Source organism: Sarcophilus harrisii, chromosome 5 (genome assembly GCF_902635505.1).
Source record: "Sarcophilus harrisii chromosome 5, mSarHar1.11, whole genome shotgun sequence".
Classification (NCBI taxonomy): Eukaryota; Metazoa; Chordata; class Mammalia; order Dasyuromorphia; family Dasyuridae; genus Sarcophilus; species Sarcophilus harrisii.
In genome coordinates this window covers 244,105,974-244,128,674 of record NC_045430.1, presented here as the reverse complement: position 1 = coordinate 244,128,674, position 22,701 = coordinate 244,105,974, and the positions used below count along the sequence as shown (strand labels likewise).

The following is a 22,701-nucleotide window of genomic DNA, read 5'->3' as shown; positions in this document are numbered from 1 at the left end:
TGGGCGACTCCACGGCGGCCTCGAGAGATGTCTTTAACCGACCAATTCCCCTCCCCCGCAAAAAGTAGTGCCTCGGGGCAGCCTCCCGGGGACCACCCCTCGCCCCTCCGGAAACAACCCCAAGTGGGCCCCGGGCCCTCCGACTCCAGAGCTTGGGGGCCTCCGCTTTCCCCTACCCTCCGCGCACCCCGACCTCCGCCACCGGCGGCGCAAGGAGACGCGCTCGGAGGGAGTGCTGAGTCTCGGAGGCGGTGCGGGGGCGGGCCTAGGCGGAGCCCCTCCCCTCCCTATGTGACGTACCCATGGCGCGAGGAGGGACCGGGGGCGGGGCCGGGGACCTCTAGGTAGGTGACAAGTCCCCGCCGCCGCCGAGTTGCGAGTCACCACCCCCCCACCCCGGCTGCCTCCGGTGCATCGGCCCATCTATCGGTCCTTCCGTGGTGGGCGGCTGCAGTTGCTCCAGCTGCGGCGGCGACGGGCATGGCGACCCCGGCCTGCAGGTCTCTCTCCTGGGCTGTGGCGGCGGCTACGGCGGGCTCGGCGGCGGCGGCGGCAGCGGGCATGGCGCTGCTAGGGATGCTGGAGGGCGCCGCCGGGGCATTCCCGTTCGGCGGGCGGCTGTCGGCCGTGCTGGCCGCCTGCGTGTGCACGCTCGGCCTGGCCTACCTGCTGCGCCGCGGGCTGGGCCGCCTGCAGCGCCCGGAGCCCGCGGCCGGAGAAGGGGTAAGGACGCGCGCCCGGGAGAGGGTCTCCTCCCGCCTTCAGCCCCTCGGCCTTGACCGAGGCGCTGGCCAGCGAGGAACGGAACGGACGTGGGGCGGGGGCAGCGGGCTTCAGGCACTGCTTGCCACCAATCCTCGTAAAAGCAGAGATGGAGAGCTCCTTTCTGGGCGCTTGGTGCTGCGCCCGAGGTCCGCGGACTCGGCCCGTTCACGCTTACGGGCCCCTGCGCCTGCGGGGAGGGAGAGGAGAGAGACCGAGCCGCAGAGCTGCCCGGAGGGGGAGAGAGACGGGGGTCTGGGCAGGACCGGGGGTCTGGGAAACTTCTCTGATTCTGCAAGTCAGGTTTCTAGAATGGAGGGGCACGGGACGGGGACGGGGACGGGGACGGCAGGTGACTGACTACCTGTGCGAGAGGCAGCTTTGGAGGAGGACGACACTGGGCAGCCCAGCTGCGGGAGGGCAGAGGAGAATTTCCGATGGCGTGGGGTGGGGTGGAGAAAGGGTCACGTGCTCTAGGGCATAGGGAAGGGGGGGGCAGGCTTTTTTCCCCCATTGATCATTCCAAGCTTGCTTTCTAGGGAACTTTGTTTTGACGTTAACAATCACTCTCACTTGGTCCTCTCAGAAGGATTATCTATGGTATCGTGTTAAAGGGAAATTCATATTAAAGTTTACGTGAATCCTGCCTCCTTCCTTTTTTGCTTCCTTGGCTTTTCATGTTCTGGAATGCCTTTGTTCTCTGATACAGGTGCCGCTTTTATTTCGATCCTTCCTAACCCTCTAGTTGTAATTCTTAGGTCTTTCTTTATCCACCCTTCATTTACTGGTATTCTTAGAAACTGAAATCAAAGGTTTTAGAAGAAACTGGAGCAAGTGATCCTCACTAACTTTTTTTTTCTTGCTTCCTGACTGAAAATTTGTCCTAGATTTATAATGGTAATTTTTGCAATGTCCTCAACTGTAGCATCTGAAATGCAGTGCTCTTCCATTCTGGGTTCTTGTGTTCTTAAAGGCTTTTCTGCAGTGTTTGGTGCTTTGCTAATCTTAAATTACTTTCATTTGGAGTCCACCCTTTGTGGGTTTTTGTTTTTTAAGTTTTAGCAGCTACTTTTATTTCAATTTTTTGAAGCTGTATTTGTTGTAAATGTATCCAAAAATAAGATTTAATCTTTTTTTTCCCTCTTTCAGAAATGTCCACCTTACATTTTCTCTCCTATTCCATTCCTTGGACATGCAATAGCATTTGGAAAAAGTCCTATTGAGTTTCTCGAAAATGCATATGAGAAGGTGAGTCAAGCAACTTGATTAGATTAATTTAGGTTTCCCCTTATTCATTCATCCCAGGATTTTTGATAACCTATGATATCCCCATTTTCAGTTCTCCAGTCTTTCACATCCTTTTTCTCTCCAGAGATAGTATTTTCTTCAGAGCCTCCCTGTGTACACCTAACCATTGAAACTATAGTGACCTCCACTGACCTGACTGATGTTGGTCATTTGGAAACCCCTCCCTCTGGAAGTCATGCTGGGGGCTGGGCTTCTCAAGCTAATGTAGGGAGGAGGGACAGTCTCAGATTGATTATTTTAAGTGCCCAAATGGATGGATTAAGGGAATGGGGTCATGGAGGAGGCCTGGAATGGCAGTTGGGCAGATTTCCTTTTCAAATCCTGATTCTTGATGACACTGTTCTTTAAAACCAGTCAGTCAGTCAATAAGCATTAAGCTCCTACTCTACTAAAAGCTGAAAATACAGAGAAAGGCAAAAGGTAGTTCCTGACCTTAAAGGCCTCATGGTCTAATGGAGGGGGAAAAAAACCACGAAAAAGAAGCTGAAAAATGGGGGTGCTGAAATGATGAAAACCTACTGCCAGCTGATTAATAAATGATGAGAGTGGCTGCACTAAGCCTTCTCAAATGGAAGGTCAGGAAGGAACTCTGCAGTTTCCGCTGACCACTCCCTTTAAAGAAGGAAGGGTTTTTAGGGCTAAAGAGTCATGGGAAGGCTTTAGATTCCATTCTTTCTAGTTAGGCCACAGTTCCAAAAGGTGTAAGTTGTAGAACTTGTGGCACATTCTAAAGTAAATTTTCTTGATTATTAGACCCATCTTTTGGACTAAGTTGCCTTAAGAAATAGTGAGCTTACTATTACTGGGGGATCTGCATTGGAAGCTGAGTATTGACATTAGTTGCTGTAGAAGAATTTGTATTTCAAGTAATGATTAGAGTAGATGATTTCTGACTTTTTGATCCTATAATGTAGAAAAGTTAATGAGCATTTTATTTCTGTTTCCTTAATCACATTTATACCTTCTTCTTTCCCAGTATGGACCTGTATTTAGTTTTACAATGGTGGGCAAGAAGTTTACGTACCTCCTGGGCAGCGAGGCTGCTGCCCTGCTCTTCAACAGCAAGAATGAAGACCTGAATGCAGAAGACGTGTACAGTCGTCTCACCACACCAGTCTTTGGGAAAGGTGTTGCTTATGATGTGCCAAATCCAGTATGTGTTACTTTCTCGGGATTAATATTAAATGTTTTAACCTATCATGCCAGTTAAAATCATGATGCAACTAATCATTGTCAAACAGTTTGTTGTCATTTAGGAATCTATCCTGGTTCTCTAGTAGAGAACTATCTTTTAACAGTTGCTACTGATAGCCTTGAGTTAGTAGAGTTCAGGGAGAGGATGAAAATAGTGTAAGGGAACAAAGAAAAGGGGAAGGGCGCAGGGATAACCATATAAATCAGTACAAATCTGGAGGATTTGGGGGTTGGTAACTGGGTGCTGGGTCCAAGGGATGTGTTGAAGCATCTAGTACTCTAAGACAGGACAGCTTGAAGGCATTGGGTACAAAGTGATTAGGGAGGGTACCTTTTTTTTTTTTTTTTTCATTTTTAGGGTTCTGGGTTGCCAGTTTTTCTATAGGTTTCTTTTAAATCTTATTCTTATTCAGAAGATAGTTTTCTGTGAGAGGTGTTTAGTAGATTTTCTATAGTAAAAAACTTTATTTTCTTTGGTCTTATAATATTTAATTCGTTTTTTGAAGGTATTCTTGGAACAAAAGAAAATGTTAAAAACTGGCCTTAATATTGCCCATTTTAAACAACATGTTTCAATAATCGAAAAAGAAACAAAGGAATATTTTGAAAACTGGGGAGAAAGTGGAGAAAAAAGTAAGCAAGATTTTAATATTTCATTTACTGCTTTTCGAATATTCTAAAATGGAAATTTTGCTTTTTTAGGTGAGGGTAACATTTTCATATTGATATCTTAATTTCTTTTCCTCCTCCTAGCTTCTTTCCTCCCACCAATTCTTTAAAATAGAATTTTTATTGGGCATTTTTAAATTTTATTTTTAAAATTTTAGAATTTATTTTCAGTATTTTTTAAAAAGAACTTGAATGGAATGGAAACAATTAGTATACATTTAAACATCTACTTTGGATATGGTTAATGTAACTTAAAAATTAAAGTAACATGTTTACAATTTGTTTATCTCGGATATATAACTAAGGATAAATGTAAAGTTTATGATTTAAAACCTGAGAAAATTTGAATATAAAATTCATTTAGAAGAGGTCTTTTCAAAAGAGGAAACTAATTTTAGTTTTCATACGAGGACAATTTTAAACTCTGAACATTCAAATTGAGCTTCAGAATATAATTATATGCTGTAATAACATCGAGGAAAATGGAATCCACATAAATGGATTTTTTATCTATTAACCAGAAAAATTACTTTACCTTTGATGAAGGAAGTATTTTCAAAATGCATTACTGTCAGTTATCATGAATTTCATTGCAAGATGATGCTGTGTCACTAGCATTTTTACTGGATTGCAACATAATACGTCCATGTCTTCAGAACTATTGGGGACCATTGGGTCTTCTTGCACTTAGGGTAAATAACCCTTTGCTTGTTTTTATGTAAAAAAAGTTTTTAATAGTCTTTTTTCTTCCCCCTTGCATGTCAGATGTGTATTTCTCTTTTTTGTCCTCCAACAATTAAAATGCCAGAACATTTCCATTTGATCCCAGTTAGCTTTGGGGTGGGAAGACTAGATAATCAACTTTTAAGTAGCCATCTCTCAAATGATAGGATATGTATTAAGACAATAATGCATGTAGCCCTTAGTTAACTTGCTCTATATCGCTGAGAAGCCTTTTGTTACAAGCTTTATTTTCCTGGTGCTCAGTTGTGCCTATAGATAGTTGTGGATGTCAGATAAGGGAGTTGTTGATGTTTTAGAGGAGTGATTTTTCATTTCCTGTGTGTGTCATCCATCACTCAGTGGCCACTGATAAGTCCTGACCTCCTCAGCAAGGCCCAGCTTTAGTCAGTGGCCCCTGCCCACTAATGGGGACCACTGGAGTCTTCATAGAACCTTCTGGGGCTTATTCCCTGCTGGCCCAGCCTTGAGAAGCTAGGCGTCCTCCGCATCAGTGAGGGTCCCAGCCTTATTCACAAAAACCTAACAATGATCACCTTCATTTCTGAATCTCTTTTGTAATGGAAAGGGCAGGTTCAGGTTCAGAGCCTGGCGGGGGATATCTCAGTAGCCTCCAAGGGTGGGAGAAGCCCTGAGAGTGCCTCAAAATGGACTTTTTGTCTCTTCCTCAGATTTGTTTGAAGCCCTTTCTGAGCTTATTATACTCACGGCTAGCCACTGTTTACATGGAAAAGAAATCAGAAGCCAGCTGAACGAAAAAGTGGCCCAGCTGTACGCAGACCTGGATGGAGGCTTTAGCCATGCTGCCTGGCTCTTACCGGGGTGGCTGCCTTTGCCCAGTTTCAGGTACTTAGTACTCTCCTTGAGACATCTGACTTGGAATCTGTGTGTGGTGCTTTGTGTCGGGACTGGTGATCATTGGCAGAGGAAACTCTCCCACTGAGCTATTTTCTTGAGTGATGGAGAGGAACATCTCTAGCTTTCAGTTTTAAAGTCCCTGGGACACCGAGTAGGGACTTCCTAGGGTGACAGATAGGATATGTGGGGCATTCCTGACTCCCAGGCCACACTGCCTTTTCTCTGATGCCATTTACTGTAATATTGGAAATTTTTAAGAAAAACTGACAAATGAAAGATTTAAAAAACAATTAGGGGATACTTCCAATATGAAACTATTATCACAGAGCTCCTTTAAATAGTGAGTTCATTTAAAGGAGTGTTTAATTAGGCAGCTTAGTGCTGGACTTGGACTCAGGAAGATCTGAATTCAGAACTGACTTTAGACATTCAATATGTGATTCAGTTCAATTAACTGTTTCCTCAGTGGCCTCATCTAGAAATGGGGATAAAAATAAACCCTACCTTCCAGGATTGTTGTGAAGCTAAAATGAGATTTATAAAGGGCTTTGCAAACTTAAGAGTGTTATATAAATGCTCTTTTTATTTTGGCTCTCTATTGCAATTGCCTTGTGACTGTCTCTTAGGACTGTCTGCGTCTCTTTTCTTTTTTTGTGTGTTCTTAGTTGATGACTTCAGCTGCTATGGGTTTAATTATCGCTCTGCATGTAACTCCTGGAATCTGCACATCCAGTTCTGGTCTCTCCCTTGAGTTCTCATACCTTACCAATCACCTATTAGTTCAAATTGGGTGTGTCCCTTAGACATTTCAAGCTCATTTTAAAAATTACTTTCCTAAATTGCCATTTTTTGTTGTGTAGCCTTCTTACTTTGTGGTCACCCAAGTTTGTAACCTTGGCATTATCCTTGCTTTTTTTCATTCTTCTTCTCATACATCTTTTCAGTGACCAAATCTGATATTTCTTATTTTAAAACATATTTGGATGTTTATCCTCTACCCATCCAGTCACTATCTTCCTGTTAGCTCCTGTCACCTCTTACCTGGACTGCTTCTGTAGCCACCCCCTTATTCTCCCCTTTCCAGTACTTATACACGCCCACCAAACACTGAGAGTTATTTTGTCCTCTCCTACCTCCCCCTCTCTCCCAAACTTTAGTGCTTCCTATTGTCTCTGAAATAAAGTTTAAAAATGCCCTTCCCCGTTTGGTTCCAGCCAGCCTACCTCTGCTCTTCTTGAGGGAGTACTCTGTGGCTTGGCCAGGCTGGCCGGGTGCCGATCCCTGAATGTGCTCTATGGTCCTTGTCTCTGGGCCCAGAAGGGACTCCCTCCTCACCTTCTCCCCTTCCCTAAATTCCTTGTTTCCTTCCAGATTTGTCTCAAGCGCTATTCTCCAGGATGCTTTTCCTGTTTGTCCTCCCTGCTAAAATTGCTTCTTGATCATTCTGTACCTTTCTCATTTATGTGTAAAAGTAGTGACAATAAAATAAGGTAAATAGCCAATGTGCATGTACGTAGTACTTTAATGTTTACATATCTCATGTGACTCAACCACCCTGTGAGGGGTGGGAGTTGTTATTCCCATTTTACAGATGAGGATACTGAGGCAGACAGGTGAAGGGGCTGTTGGGACCACCCAGCTAGTCCAGCTCCGTTTGAACCATTGTGCTTCCGCATTGGATGGACTGTGAGCTCTGGACTCTTTGCTTTCTGGTGGTGTATCCCTTGTGTCTGAAAAACAGTAGTTTCTTATTAAGTGCTTCAAGATTGATAGAAAAGTAACATTTCCCCAAAATACTGGTAATGGCTTTTTGTGACTGATAGTGATTTGTTTTTCCTTTGATATATCTCTTTGTAATCCCATTGCTTTCACCCTACTGTGCTCCTATTGCTTTATACCAAGATTTAATTAATTAATCTTAATTAATTGGTTCTTCATCCTGTAAGTTTCCACCAAATAAATTTTTTGGATTGTGTAAGACCATTGATTTAGATTTAGAAGGTATTTTAAAGGTCCTTTTAGTTGAGACCATGAATTTTTGGGTGAGGAAACTGAGGCACAGGCCTAAGGCTACCTGAGTACCCTATGGCAAAATGGGCATTTGAATGTCAGTTGACACAGTGTCAGAAATCTCCAGTGATGTTCTCTGTGTTATTGTTTTGAAGCTTTATTATTCTTTTATTCAAAACCATCTCTAATTTGATCCCAATACATTGCTTATAGTCATGTCTCATTACCCTACATGAACCCTCCTGCTCCTTGAACATCATCTTATTTGTTTTGATTTCAGTTCTTCCTGCTCTGAAGTATCTTTCCTTTTAATGCCTAACTTATTTAAATCCTAACTTTTTGAAAAAAAGCCCAGCTCCAATTCCACCTACTTTCATGAAGCCTTCCTTTACTACTGTAGCTAGTTTGTTTGTACTTGTTTTGTTCCATTTGTTTAGCAGTAATAAACTTTGACGTTTCTTCATCTTTAGCTTCTAAACTTTATATCCCAGACATAGTTTCATCAATTCTTTGAGGGTAGAAACTGTACTTGGTTATATACTATGTTTGGAGTGGAGTGAGTGCTGAGCTGTGGAGAAAGAATGGGCTTTGTCCTACTTAAGCAATTCCTTTGGGGGGGAGGTGGAAGAGAACAATTCTGATTCTGTAGGTAGGAAAATAGTGGAGAAGAGAAGGGATTGGAATGAGGAGGATACATGGGAAAGCAGAAACAAATCTGTTAGAAGTGGAATCACATGCTTCCTTATTAAATAAGCAATTAACTTAAAAATTTTAAAGTTCTGTTTTTAAAAAGGCTATTCTGCTTTCATTTACGTTAGAGGATAGAATGAGTTTCCCCTCTTAGCTGGAATTTTGTCAATATGCAAGAATTGAATAGCTTTGAAACTACTTAATTTGCAATTCTTTCTACATTTTTGCATAATTTATAATTTCTGAATTATAGGCGCCGGGACCAAGCACATCAAGCAATCAAAAACATTTTCTATAAGGCGATCCAAAAACGGAGGCAGTCAAAAGAAAAAAGTGATGATATTCTCCAAACTTTATTAGAGTCTACTTATAAGTAAGTAAAAACTGTTTAGGAGCAAACATAATAAAATTACTTAATTTTGCTTAATGTTTTATCTTTGTCCTCTGACTGACGATAGTTTGTTTTTAGCACTGATTTGTGGGCATTTTCTCTAAAATGTCTACAGATCATTGTGAAAAATAAGGAACTGAATAGTTGAAAAAATGAGGGAAGTTTTTTTTTCCCCCAGTACACTTCCAATGGTTAAATAAGTTTGTCTGTCCTTAACCTTTCTACTGTTTTCTTCGAGAAAATGTGAACTTTAATTTGTGATATTAAAGAATTTAAATTTCTTGAATACTCCATTTACTTTTACATTTCATTGACATTGTGAGGTGTATGTGTGACTGTTTAAGTGCTAAAGTTGTTTGTCTGGTTGACTTCTTTAGGGATGGGCGGCCTCTGACAGATGATGAAATTGCAGGGATGCTGATTGGCCTTCTGTTAGCAGGGCAGCACACGTCCTCAACCACAAGTGCTTGGATGGGCTTCTTTTTGGCCAGAGACAAAGCACTACAGGAAAAGTGTTTCTTAGAACAGCAGAGTGTCTGTGGAGAAGATTTGCCTCCTTTAAATTATGATCAGGTTTGCTTGGCTTTTGGTTTCAAATAAGAATTCTAAGTAGGGTCCCAAAGGGTGATTTTGGAGGTGTATGGTTAGGTATTAGATTTGAGACTTTTCTTGTTGTGGCATTTATATTGACTAAACCTACTTAACTGCCTTATTTCTAGTGGGCTTTCTACCTCTCTTAAAATTAAGTCACACAGAGGGAGTTTTGTACCATTGAAATGCCACCTTTTGAAGTTGGCTATAGACCTTCTTTTGCTTCTTAGTGTCCATTTTTACCTGAGAACTGAGTATGAAAGTAAAGGAAATCTGCAGTGTTGCCAAGCTGTTGTGAAGAACACCATCATGTAGATGCCTTTTGAGGTCCCGTGTCTTGAGATGCCATGGTCTATGTTCAGTGATTAGCCTTCCTCCGAATGACCGCGTCTATCTACTTCCCTTTGCCTCTGCTTCAACTTGTGAAGTCGAGTCCCCTTGCTGTTGGTGTGGTTTGTGTATGTGTGGGAGCCTCTGCGTTCCTAGGATCCTCAGAGCTCTCTGGTCCTTTGTTGGGAGCAGGTGCCGACCATGGGAGCTGAAAGGAAGGGGCAGGACAGACCCCAGAGCTGCTCTGACTCGGACAAGAGCAGTGAATTGGGTGATTTGCTCAGGTTACGAAGGAGGTGACAGAAGCAGGCTTCTAGCACTGGGCTCCCATTCTCCTGTCCCCAGAGCTCATTGGCCAGCCAGTGGTTTTCTGCACGGTGTGACCTGACTGGGCGTATCCACATAAGAGCTGCCACCCTTTTTCTCTTCTTCCTCTTGGGCAGCAGGAGGGGTTTGTGAGTTTTGGTGGTTGAAACGCCACTGAGGATAATGAAGATTGTACAATGTACTAGTCAAGTAGTACAAGTCAGCGTTTTATACTGTTTGATTTGTGGAGTGTGACTTGTGTGTACTGTTCTTCCTAAAGCCGCTCACAGATTTTTCTCTCTTTAGCTCAAAGATCTCCAAGTGCTGGATCGCTGTTTGAAAGAAACTTTAAGACTTCGACCTCCTATAATGACCATGATGAGAATGGCCAAAACCCCCCAGGTAAGTGTTTCTGGTGCACTGCAGATTTTAAAACAAGCCCTTGGATAGGATTTTCAGTGTAGGGTTGGCGGGGACTTCAGTCCTTCTAGTCCAACCCCCTCATTTTACAGATGAAAAATCTGAGGTCCAGAAAGGTGAAGGAACTTGACCTCATGTTACACAGGGAGAGTCAGCTTCAGTTATTAGCAAGCATTTATGAAGGGCCTGCTGTGGGCCAGGCACTGTGCTAAGTGCTGAGCATGTAAAAGGTAAAATCCGCTCCTTGGAGCTCACAATCTGATGGAGAAGATGACATACAAACATTTACACAGACAATGAATTTATCAACAGAGGGAAGGCACTGAGCTTAAGGAGGACTAGAAAGGGCTTTCTGCAGAAGGGAGTGCTCTCACTGAGACGCGACCTGAGATTTGAATTCAGGTCCTCAAGTGTTATGGGCCAGAATTTGAAACAAGGTACTAAGGGTGGAATTAAGGAGACAGTGGAGACAATGGTTAAACCTAGTTTAGCAATGATTTAATTCTATAACAAATAATGGTTTACTAGTGATATAATGATTGGTTTATACTCAGTGTGGAGCATATAAGCTAGGAGCCTTAGCCTGGATTGACATTTGGAGAGAAGGCAAAGGACTGGACTGGTGGCAGGAGCTTAAGCTCTCAGAACCAAGGGGAGAAATTCAATTCAATTCAATCTTCCTGGTGGCTGGTCTGGACTCCTGCACTCCCCCCCCCCCCCCCCCCCCCCCCCCCCCCCCCCCCCCCCCCCCCCCCCCCCCCCCCCCCCCCCCCCCCCCCACACACACACACACACTAAGACCAAGGCCAGACTGCAAGGCTCTCCAGAAAGTTGCCCAGCCCCAGGAAGGATATAATAAAGGATCTGGACTATAAGAAAGCTAACTGGGTCCCAGGAAAGGAGGAGGCAAGACTTTGAAAGAGATAATAAAGGATTTGGACTTTAACCTCTGGCTGCACTTGTGGCGATTATTGAACTGAAACAAAGGCTTCTCCCAGAGACACCAAGAAACCCAGCAAGAGAACATTACGTTTTGGCAAGAACATTGCACTCAAGAGTTAAATTCATTCGCCAGACTGCACTGCCTTCTTCCTGTAGGCAGGGACACTGCTATTGTTGAAAACATGAGCCCAAGATGAAAATCTAACAGTGCTTAGTAATTGTATGTTTATGATAAAATAATGTTTTTGCCTCAACAACCTGCAACCTAGATTTTTATGACATATTGTATATACTATTGCTCACTTATTTTATGGGGTTGGTTCATTTAAATTCAATTAATCTGCAATATATTTTGAGTTGCCTAAAGAAAAATTTATTGTGTTCCCTTAACTTGTAGATTGTAGCAGGCTATACAATTCCTCCAGGTCATCAGGTGTGTGTCTCTCCTACTGTTAATCATAGACTTAAAGACTTTTGGATAGAACGCTTGGACTTCAATCCTGATCGATACTTACAGGATAACCCTGCATCGGGTGAGAAGTTTGCATATGTGCCATTTGGAGCTGGTAAGTCATTTATTTGTGCGTATTGCTGTATTTCTATTTTGTTAAACACTTCCTTTAGTTTATTGAAACTGTGCCTCATATCCCCATTACCCTAGTATCCCTTTCCCTTCTCTTCCCAGAGAGCCATCCAATGTTACAAATAGCGTTTTTTAGAGAGGAAATGAGCACAAGTTATCGATACATTGAAAGAGTCTGAAAACGTGAAACCTCTTAACTCATACAAAAGGGTGGGTTGTGGTGTCACCCCATCTCTTCAAGACCTGATTTCATCTTAATTTTGTTGTATTGTCTGCTGTCACTTTTGCCATTTATGTTGCCGTTTTATATCGGACAGACTGTTTTCACATCAGTTCATAGAGATCTTTCCTTGCTGCATTCATTGTGGGTAAACTATTATTCCATTACATTCATGCACTCATTTATTTAGCCATTCCTCAGTGGAGGGTCATTTACTTTGTTTTCAGTTCTGCTATGAGTATTTTAGAGTATATGAGGACTTTTTCATGCTGGTGGCTTCCTTAGGGTATAAGAAGCTCAGCATTGGATTCCCTGATCCAAAGGGTATACAGACAGTTTAGTCAGTTCATTTGCATAATTTCAAGTGCTTTCTATAATGATTGTACCATTTTGTAACTCCACCAGCAACATATTAGTGTGACTATTCTTCAATAACTTCTCTAGCATAAACTGTTGTCATTTTTTCCAATTTGCAGAGAGTGAAGGTGAAATCTCATAGTGGTTTAACTCTTATTTCTCTATTAGTGACTTGGAGCATTGTTTTCGTGTAGTTGTGAATCCTTTGACCATTTATTCTTAGATTTACTAATTGTTCATGTGGCTTGGATACCAACCCCTTCTCAGATAATTGAATGGGAAAAAGATCTTTGTATCAAATTATCTGATAATTATCTTTGATACAAAGATCTTTTCCCCATTCAATTACTTCCTCTCTTAATTTAGATGCTAAAATTGATGTTGTCTGTGCAGTTTTTCAGTTTTAAGTAATCAAAGTTTTTTCTTTGGTAACTGCCTCTCTGTTTGCTTACATACTATATCTTACACCTCTGAGAGATGCCTGATATGTGTTTTTCTATATGATCTTTAATATTAAGGTAACATCCATGTAGAATACATTGTGAAATGTGTTAAGGTATTGGTCTAAACCTAATTTCTGCCAGATTGCTTTCCTCATTTCTTAACATAAGCAGATTTTTCATAGGTAATTAATATTTTCCACTTAAGTTCTCATTTGTGAATCTGTCTTGTCTGCTCTTTTCTACGAATCTAGCTTTGTATTCTTGAACCAATACCAGATGGTTATGCTGACATTTCTGCTTTATAATATAGTTTGAGGCTAAGAAGTGCTCTTTAATCTTTCATCATTTCCCTTAATTGTGGGGAGCCGGCACTAATCTACAGCCACATAAGGCCAACCTTGAATAGGTTGAATCTCCTAATCACATCATACCAAAGACTTCCTGAATAGGAATCTCCTAAGCACATCATACCAAAGACTTCCTGAATAGGAATCTCCTAAGCACATCATACCAAAGACTTCTGAATAGGAATCTCCTAATCACATCCTAACTTTGAATAGGCAGATATCTAGGCATCCCCTAATCACATCATAGAGCTTCCTGCCACCAGAAACATCTGAGCAGCTAATTCTTGGGCGGGATACCAATCCTTTGTCATGGACCCCCACCCTGTACTGTGTTTGAACAACCCTGCCTTCTTTTCTACTGCTATGTATATCTGTACTATTGCACCCATTAAAATGAGGCTTGATCAGATTGATCCTTATCTCTTTTCTTCCAGGGTCCACACACTCTGCTTCACTGGCTGAGGCACTTAATAATTTTAGAACTTGTTTTTCCAAATAAATTTTTTCTTGGTTATGTGTTGCCTTTTTCATCTTTTTTGCACATACTTTAAAAATTGTAGCTCCTTCGAATGACTCTGCTGTTTTTAATTTCAAGGCTAGTCCAAATTTTGTTTCTGAAATACCCCTTATCTACTTTGAGTGGTATTACTGTTTCGCACTTATTGACTGGGATTCTGAAAATTTTCAAACATTCTTTGGTGACGGTTTACCCTAAATGGGCCAAATTCTGTCATCATGAAGCATCATAACTTGAATTATGAATTCTGAGTTGTCTTGGACAGTTCTATCCTACTGGACCTGTTAAGTTTGGTTTTATCATCTATCAGAAATTTCTAGAGTGCTCTTTTTTGGTAGGAATTTTGTATGTCATTTACATTTTACAACCTGATGTAATTAATATTTCTACTTAAACATAATCTCTTATCTGTGTTCAATCAAATTCAGTTAGTTGAACATTATCAATTGTTTTTTCTGATCTTGCTCTGTTGACTTTCTGTATTAAAAAGTGGTTTCCATGAGGCGTTTTAAAAATATTATTGATTTTAAAATGAAAAGGCATTTATTGAACTCATTCCTACTAAATCACCAAGCTCTGCTCAGCAATGGGGAGAACAACTAGAGAAAAGACAGTTGGTCAAGTTCACATTTGGGTGGGGAGGGAAAATATTTTTGTTAAATATTTCCCAATTAAGTATAAAAAATTTTTAACAATAATTTTTAAAAATTTTGATTTCTAAATTTTGTTCCCACCAAAGCAGTTTGAGAGTAATAATATTATGTGAGGTCAAGACTTTGTATTTATTTTCTTTGCCCAGTGTTTCTTTTTAAATCGGATTTTGTGTTGCAAAGATCATAACATTTATGCAGCACTTTGTTATTTCATTTGATCTCTACAACAGCCCTAGGAGAGTAGGTATTGCATGTCCATTATATTACGATGGAGAAGCTGAAGTAAACACAGGCTAATTAATTGATTTATGTAGGGCCATACAGCTTAGCTAGTGAGTGTCTGAGGCCTAATATGGCCTCATTAAGGACCACGCTTAGGTGAAGAGGCAGGTTAGTTCTCCAAAAGCCTCCATAGCTGTGAATCATAACATCTGAAGGAGCTTCAGGGCAGCCTTTGCTGACTCAGGTGTTGCTTGTAAATTGGAAATGAAATAAATTGGAAGTAGAGGGAGGAGGAGAGAGGTCAGAGAACAGCAACTGTCCCTCGGTCTCCTTGTATCATCATCATCCTCTCAGATGAAGAGATCCTTTCTATAGGTCTGAGTTACACTTCCAGCAGCCACCGGCTGGTGGCTCCCATAGGACAACATGGCCTTAGGTCTTCCTGTCTTCAAGTCCACCATGGATGCAAAAAATTTACTTTGTCACAGTTAAAAATAGACTCTTAATAATATCAAGAAACTTTAGAAAAGATAAGGCACAAGAAAGGGAGCAGCCTCTTGTAGCCTTCCATGGCTGTTCCGAGAGCCAGAGCTCCTTAAGAGAAAAGGTGCCACGTGTGTCTCTCCCTCTTTCTGCCAGTCCAACTCATTCATGTACTGTCTAGTCACTTTAGGGTTAGCAGCCCACCTGCAAAAGGTGCAATCTTTGTGGAAGCAGAGAGACATTACCTGGCAAATTGGATGGGCTTTTTTCCCCCATCCTTCCTCAACCACCACTAGCTTTCCATGCTATTTGCCTTCTGTTGGCTGATGGGACACTTATGTTCCAACTCTTTTCTCCTGACTGTTCTTTGCACATTATTCTTCACGTGCTCCCTAATCAAGGGTATCTTCCGAGGCTCCATCCTAGGTTCTCTAGACTCCCTTTGTTCCTAAGCCTGGCCAATATTGATTGTTACTGATTGCAGCTTCAGTGGAGCTCCTTCTCAAAGGGTCCTCTAGGCTGTGACTGTTAAATTCTCACTATTTGTGACCCTGTGATAGTTGTCCACCCCTCTCTCCAATCTCTATCATTCTTAATCCTCCATGACCCAACTTCAGCTCTGCTTGCATTTTCCAGTATACTCTGGAAATTTCATTACATGGCTAAAAGGTAACTTTCAAGTTTGAACCTCTTTCTCTTATGCTCACTCTAACTTGTAGCAAGCACTCATGGAAAGACCTAGTTTCCCTAGATGTCATGTTGATCATGGGCAGGCAGCTTCTCCAAGCCTCTGCTTACTACTTTGTAAAAATAGGTAAATGAATACTTGCCTCCTTCAAAGAGTGTTTTTGTAAGTTATTCTCCAAAGTCCCTGCTTCAAGTGTATTCCACTGTTGTTACTCCTAACCACTAAGTATCATAGCCTCAGTCATCTAAGCATCAAGTGTCACTTCTGTGAGGTTTCTCCCTTTAGCTCATATCATGAAAGCGATTGTGTGGTCCAGCCCCACCCTGTTCTTTTTACTCAAGAGGAAGTAGAATCAAGGCCATGTGACTGGCCCAAGGGATTTTCTAACTCAATTCATATTTATTATTGTTGTCTTCTTTTCTTTCTCAGCATAGCTTGTATTGGCTTGTGTACATACTATATTTTTTCAGTAGAATTATAAAGTCCTTGAAGACAGTCTGTTTGATTGAAGTAACTTAACAAAAACTGACTAGAATAGTAGTTTTAATAAATAACATTTTTTCTCTAAAGTAGTAAATATATTCAAATTCTCATCTTGTTGCTTTCCTCTTCATAGGTCGGCATCGTTGCATTGGCGAAAACTTTGCATACATTCAAATTAAGACAATTTGGTCCACTCTGCTTCGTTTATATGAATTTGATCTGGTGAATGGATATTTTCCTGCAGTGAATTATACAACCATGATCCACACCCCACACAACCCAATAATCAGATACAAACGAAGAACAACATGAAAAAATGAAACGGGAAAAACATGCTTGTGGTATTGTGAGCTACACAGCATTTGCACCAAATGAAGTTTACAAAATAACTAAAATGTACTGGGTTTTTTGGGTGTGCAGTTTTAGAACTAATTTATGAATCCTTATGCTAAAATTGTTTACATGATTATAATGCTCATCTCATAGTTTACTTGTCATGTGTACATTACTGGAGTCAAGCTCTTTGAAGCATTCTAAAATTAGGCTGAGAAAGATTTGTCCCTCTCAATAGAATTATTTTTAGGGGCAGTTTTTTAATATAAATTTTGAAAAATGGATATATATTTCGACTGGAAAGGAGGGAGTCTGCCTTGGATATCATATAATGAATATGAAATCCGTTCACATTTCAGGGATAGGTTTAGATTTAGTCACTTTAATGACTAATTGATAAATTTTAATGCAGCATTTAATTTTTACAAATTTGAGTAGCTGTATAAATGTCTTCCTGCTGTAGTCAAGACTCAAGTTACATGTGGGAATAGGGTTCCTTCAAAATAACCACTTTCCTACAAATTGTGTCACTAGAAAATTAGACAATTCCAACCAAGGTTTGAGAAATTTTTTGTTGTCTTTTTTTTTAAAGGGCTATCTGAACATATAAATACTATAAGGAAACTAAAATCTTTTTACTCTCATTAATACCTAAAATTTTTTTAACATTAATTTTTATACTTACCAATTACTCATGTATTGTTGCATTGGATGATGGATAGGATTCCTCTCTTAGATTGACAGTCTAAGAAGAAGACAAATATATTGTCAGGAACCTCTATATACTTAGCTGCTTCAGCAGAATTTTGGGAAGCTCCTGTTCTTGTCCAAAAACATCTCAGCATTTCTGGGGGGGGGAAAGGGTGCCAGAACTTTGGATGGTAGCAAAGGAGTCAATATTTTGAATAGGACTCGTTTCGTATTAGACAGGAACTCTCACTCCCCAGAGCCTAGTTCTGAAGATAGATAAAGATTAGAGAGCAGTCCAAGTACCCAATCATTGGGATTAAGCCTGATCATTATTCTTACGTCATTTAATCAAATTACCTAAAATTAAAAAAAATGTAGAAATCTGTTTTGATTGATTGAAGGTGAGACGTAACTAAATATCTCACTGTAAAATGGAATTGACAGATTCATGTATATGTTCTAATGTGAAATGTGTGTGTGTATGTATGTGTGTGTGTGTGTGTGAGAGACAGACTATACTGATACTGTGTATTTGAGTGCACAATTTGTTCTTACTAGGTAAGGATGAAATATTCCCTCCTTGAAATATCATGTATGTTCCAGTAATGTTCTTAGTTAAAATAGTTTTCAGGATTCATGTTGAACTCATTAAATGTAATAAAAGTTTTCACATTAAAATAATTTTGGATAAAACAATGAGTTTATTCACAAAGTATTTTATTTATATTAGGTGGGAAGCAGAGAAATATGTATAGATTTTAATCAGATCATCTTATTAAATATTTGGGGTAGGACGAATGCATTTGTGTTTAATGTACAAATGTATAAAAGTCATGTATAAAATAGCCATAATAAAAAAGCTCTTGTTTTTATAGGCTATCCTGACTGAAGTTTACTCCTCAAAGAACTTAAGAGGATTGACTTCTATGGAGGCCTGTAGCTTTCAGCACAACTTATTATATCTTGATACCACCTAGTTCATAAGATTAACAAAGACTTTTCTTTCTAGTTTGTCCTAAGAAAGGCTTTTCTTTCTAGTTTGTCCTATCAAAATCCTTTGCAAACAACTTAAAAGTAAATAAATGAAGGTATCTTTCAACAATTTGAATAGCTTAAAAAATACGCCAGTGATTAAAATGAAGGTTGGTTTGTTTTTTTTATTTCAGTACTTTGACAAAATACCCCCATAAAATTCAAAACATCTACCATTACAAAAATAGGTCTCTACGAGTGATATTTTCTGTCTGTGCTGCCAGTAGCAAATATATTAGAGAATCATGTAACTTCAGTAGTCCTGCAATAAAATCACAGGACACTTCAAGCTACACATTCATCAGTAATAATATGCAAGTTTCATCCCTTTGATAAATACACAAGTCTTTCATAAGTTAATCATTTAAATTAGCATTCCACAAATATACATGTAATTTAGTGATTGTTGTGCATGAACACACAATGCTTATATACATAAATTCCAGTTTGCTGAGATGTTGGCAAGGGAATCGTATACAATCGTAGAGCTGTGTTCATGTTGGTCCCATTAAATATACACAATACAAAAGCACAAAAGATGTATCGATTTACAAAAGGCAATTATTTAAAGTCACTACAACTGATGATGCCATCCAAGGGATTATCTTCTCATGCCAGCATGGAACTGGGTGTATGAAGTTGATCCTGAGGAAGGAAAAAAAAAGTCCAATAATATTATTACTAGAAGCTGAAGTTCAAAATGAACTCTCAGATTCTTCCCCCTTCCCGCTTCTGGGTCACTCATAGGGTCACTGAGGTAACTGAGAACAAGTTAAAACACTTAGCTGAGAGGATCAGATGCTGTTACTTTAAATGAAAATGGAAGAGCCTTACATATCGCTTTAATGGTTGCAAAGCTTTCTACAAATATATCCTTGCAACCTTAGGAAGCCAGAGTGATTTACACAAACACCTATCACTTAACCTCTCAAGTGATGCTCTGGGACCAGGCTTCTATGGGGTTGTGTAACTCAACATGGGAGGTCATGAAACTGATTATTAGAAAACGTTTGGTTTGTGCATCTTTTATAGACTGGGGTCATATAAAATTTTTTTGGGTGAAAAGGGATCATGAGTGGGAAAATCTGAAGAAGCCCAGATAAGTGACCCTGACATGCCACTGAGGTCACAGGGCCATCTTCCTGCCCCTACCTGACCCCTCTGCACACGGAGAGGGCTGGGGATAAGCAGGGATGACATGATCGGCCTCTGCTGTGGCCACTGATGGGCCAGAGGGGAGGCAAAGACAAGGGGATGGAGGGCAGGGCTCCTCTGGGAGCAGACCTGCAGGGGCTTGGCCAGTCTTGCCCAAGAGAGATGGAATAGACAGGAGTCTGGACTCTGCTTCATCTAGAAGTTCTCACCGGGCCAACTCCCAAAGCAGGAGGACTTGCTGGAGGCCAAGGTGGGCCCGCTATGGGCAGGGTTCCTTTTTTCAGTGAGATAAGCTGCCCCGCATAAGGTACAAGTACACCATATTCAAGCCCTGGGTGCATATTAGTATTTTATAAGTGAAGTTCAGGCCCTGTAGAATACTCCGTAGAAGTGATGGGTTGGTATCCTTCATGGATTGGAGTCCCATGGCCAAGAAGGTACTCAGTTCTTTAAGTTAAAGCAACACACAGCAGGAGATGGGGGCTCCTTTCTCACCTCAGCCATGACTGGCCCTGGACCAGCCACCCAACCTTCCTGTGCCTCCATTTCCTCATCTCTAGGCGAGAGGGTTGGACTCTGGGACCTCGGGACTCTCTTCTGAAGCTAAACTTGGGATCCTCCTAACTAGACTTTGCTAGGTTTTGGTTAAAAACACTTGCAAATTATGGACACAGCTCGCTGTCAGAATAGTCAGCTGAGTATACCTGACTGGACATTTCCAAGTCTCCTCTGCAGAGCTTCTAACCGACTGATATAATCTGTCAGTGCTCGGTCGGGGTCATAATTCTGAAGCTGAGAACATGCAAGGGATCCAGGATTCAGGTCGGCAGTGGAGCCTTGGTACCTGTGGGATATGATATATAAACAGTAATATGGAAGACAGAAAAAAATATTCTGGCGGGTAATCAGAGACGCCCAGAGGCCAGCGAGGGGTCCTGCCGCCTCTCCGCGTCTCTTCCTTCCAAAGGTGCACAACGGAAACGAGGCACTCGGCACGCTTTCATTTAAAAAGCTGATTTTAAAAATGAACATTTTAAGTTCATGCTTCCCTGTGTTTTCCTGAGTGTGGTAGACCCTAAGTTTTTGATGAGTTAAGCAACTATCAAGTCTACAAACAGTACTGCACTTGTTGGGCATGGAGGAAGCAATACATGAGCACCTGCTGGCTCACTGTTTTTTTGGGAAGTAAAAGCTGCCAGAGGCAAAACACAGCAATAAGTCTCCTGAGTTTTATGTGCGCATGTTCTTAAGACAAACCACTGCTTCTGAAGCTGGCAGATGGGGTAGCTAAGGGGCTTTTAAGAATCACAAATTACCATGAAACTGAATTTGCCTTTCAGCACAGAGAAGGAAACAAGTGGGGAGAAATATAGGGAACTATGGATTTTAAAGAAAATGGTATATATGTTCTTGTCTGAAAAGCACTGTTTTTGCCAAATCTTGATGTCAGCCTTTTCTGTTCGGGACGAATAAACCTAGTGATTGAGGCAGCTTTGTATCATCGACTTACCTGTGCTGGAAGTGTAAAGGAGACCGAGGGCAGTCCAAATCGGACCTTGACCGGTAAGAGGAATGTCTTTGTTCTCCACACAACTCTAGTCCACCAGGAGAAGAATACAATGGATCGCTCTTTTCTGTGCCTAAAGTGACCCAAAACGTACCTCGAATAGAAAAGAAATACCATTGCTTTAAAAAAATTCTCTAAGATAAGGCTGCCACAGTTAACACTCTACTTAATTATTACTGAAAAATCTCTTCCATTTTCAATTACGAATGGAGGACAGCAGTGGTCAGAAGCATCTGACCTTCAAATGCGTTGTTAACATTTCCTTGGGATCCTCCCAACTGAGAATCTGTCTTGGTTGCTCACTTAGAGACCAGAGGGTTGCAACTTTGGGATCCATCTGATCCACCTGCTCTTTGTGCAGGGAAAGGCATTTCCCTGGAGGAGCAGAGTAGGTGGAGGCTGGGGACATCCCCAGGCTCCCGACTCCCAAGCCCAAGTTTTTTCACCTCGCCCATGGCTTCCCAGCACTGCAATGCTGGAGACTGTAATCATTGCCTACACTAAGGGAGGCTGTCCCTGTAAAGTCTGCTGCCTTTTCACTCCTCCTTATTCAGCATTTCAAGATTCTGGGTTACAAGGCTTCCTTCTGGGTGTAAGGACTGGGGTGCAGGTCATCACAATGACTAAGCAAGAATATGGCCTGGTGCCAACAAGTGACTCCTACACAAAAGCGCACAACCCAGGGAGGCTGCCAAGAGGCGCCAGCGACAAAGGGAGTGGGCACGACCTGTGTCTGACTGAGACCTTCCGGGCTGGGCCATCCCCATTTCTGCACACTGGGCTGACTGGCTTTCGGTGACTGCTGGCCATGGCTCCTGGTTGCATCCGCTGAGTCCCTGAGATCCCTCTGAGGCAAGTTTCAAAAACTATCACAGACATTAGATCTGTGCTGCCTTTTTTTTTTTTTTTTTTTTTGGTCTTACAAAACAGAGTAATTTGAAAGAACCGCAAGGAAGCTTGTTTTATTTTTACCTGGATTCTGTCCAAAGCCATCTCTATTGATATTAATGGAACAAGAGCCTGTTACCCGATGCCATCTGCGAACTAGGAACTTCATTCTAAAAAAGTTAGAAAAAAGTTAAATATAAAATGTCATTATAAAGTCAAAAAGCGGAGAAAAGAGCTTAAAAGTCAACTTGCTACACAGAAACATAAAACCATATACAAAATAAGTTTCATATAATCATACAGGAATATCGCCTTTATTTTCATACTGTTCCCTGGCTTAAGGAAGTCTTCACAAAGGAACAAAAGAAGGGCCCGATCATTGGCCCCTTTCCTCCCCAGCTAGCATCTTGACCTCCCACTACCTTGCCAACCCTTCTCCCTGAGCAGAAAAAATGGTGGAATATAGATAAGAGTGAACAAGGAGCTCAGGGAAAGAATAGAAAAACAGGAAATAGGAGTTGAGGTTGGAGGAAATGCAAAGGAAAAAGAAGCACCGAAAGAAACAAAGAAAATAAAAATCATAGAAAAAAATTGACACAAAGAAGGAATCCAAAGGGCAAAGAAAAGAGAAGGTGACCCATCCCCACTGGGAGGCACAGGCCTCCTTTAGGAACCCAGGACAGTAACTGGGCATGAAGAAGCTGAAGCTGAGGGGCGGGCAGTGAGGGCGCTGCTCATTTACCTTTCAGGGTAACTATTCTCACTCTTATTTCTGTAGCAGTGAGTCATTCCCCAAGCTGCACATTAACCTGCCTGAGGGCCATGACC

The 22,701-nt window shown here is 41.3% G+C and overlaps 2 protein-coding genes across 4 annotated transcripts in view; one reads left to right on the top strand and one right to left on the bottom strand.

The window, feature by feature from the left end:
• The first annotated feature begins 319 nt into the window (after positions 1-319).
• Positions 320-17,927, top strand: LOC100916047 (lanosterol 14-alpha demethylase). Its single transcript, XM_031940000.1, has 10 exons — positions 320-723; positions 1,912-2,010; positions 3,047-3,223; positions 3,771-3,897; positions 5,346-5,520; positions 8,486-8,605; positions 9,001-9,196; positions 10,157-10,252; positions 11,610-11,778; positions 16,342-17,927. The coding sequence occupies exons 1-10, from the start codon at positions 481-483 to the stop codon at positions 16,518-16,520; spliced, it is 1,581 nt and encodes a 526-aa protein (XP_031795860.1). The 5' UTR covers positions 320-480; the 3' UTR covers positions 16,521-17,927.
• Positions 17,928-18,374: 447 nt separating this feature from the next.
• AKAP9 (A-kinase anchoring protein 9) overlaps positions 18,375-22,701 on the bottom strand; it is a 170,764-nt gene continuing 166,437 nt past the window's right edge. For all 3 annotated transcript variants that reach the window (XM_031939997.1, XM_031939998.1, XM_031939999.1), the window contains 4 exons: positions 21,958-22,043; positions 20,929-21,079; positions 20,123-20,262; positions 18,375-18,908 (listed from right to left, as the gene is read on the bottom strand). In XM_031939997.1, coding sequence (XP_031795857.1) covers positions 18,865-18,908; positions 20,123-20,262; positions 20,929-21,079; positions 21,958-22,043 — 421 coding nt within the window. In that variant the 3' untranslated portion in view covers positions 18,375-18,864. The remainder of the gene's footprint in view (positions 18,909-20,122; positions 20,263-20,928; positions 21,080-21,957; positions 22,044-22,701) is intronic.

Excerpts from the sequence above, each read along its gene's own strand:
- LOC100916047 (XM_031940000.1), top strand. The coding sequence starts at position 481 with ATGGCGACCCCGGCCTGCAGGTCTCTCTCCTGGGCTGTGGCGGCGGCT. Across the intron at positions 3,898-5,345 it reads GGGAGAAAGTGGAGAAAAAA|ATTTGTTTGAAGCCCTTTCT; the intron begins GTAAGCAAGATT and ends TCTCTTCCTCAG. Across the intron at positions 10,253-11,609 it reads GAATGGCCAAAACCCCCCAG|ATTGTAGCAGGCTATACAAT; the intron begins GTAAGTGTTTCT and ends CTTAACTTGTAG.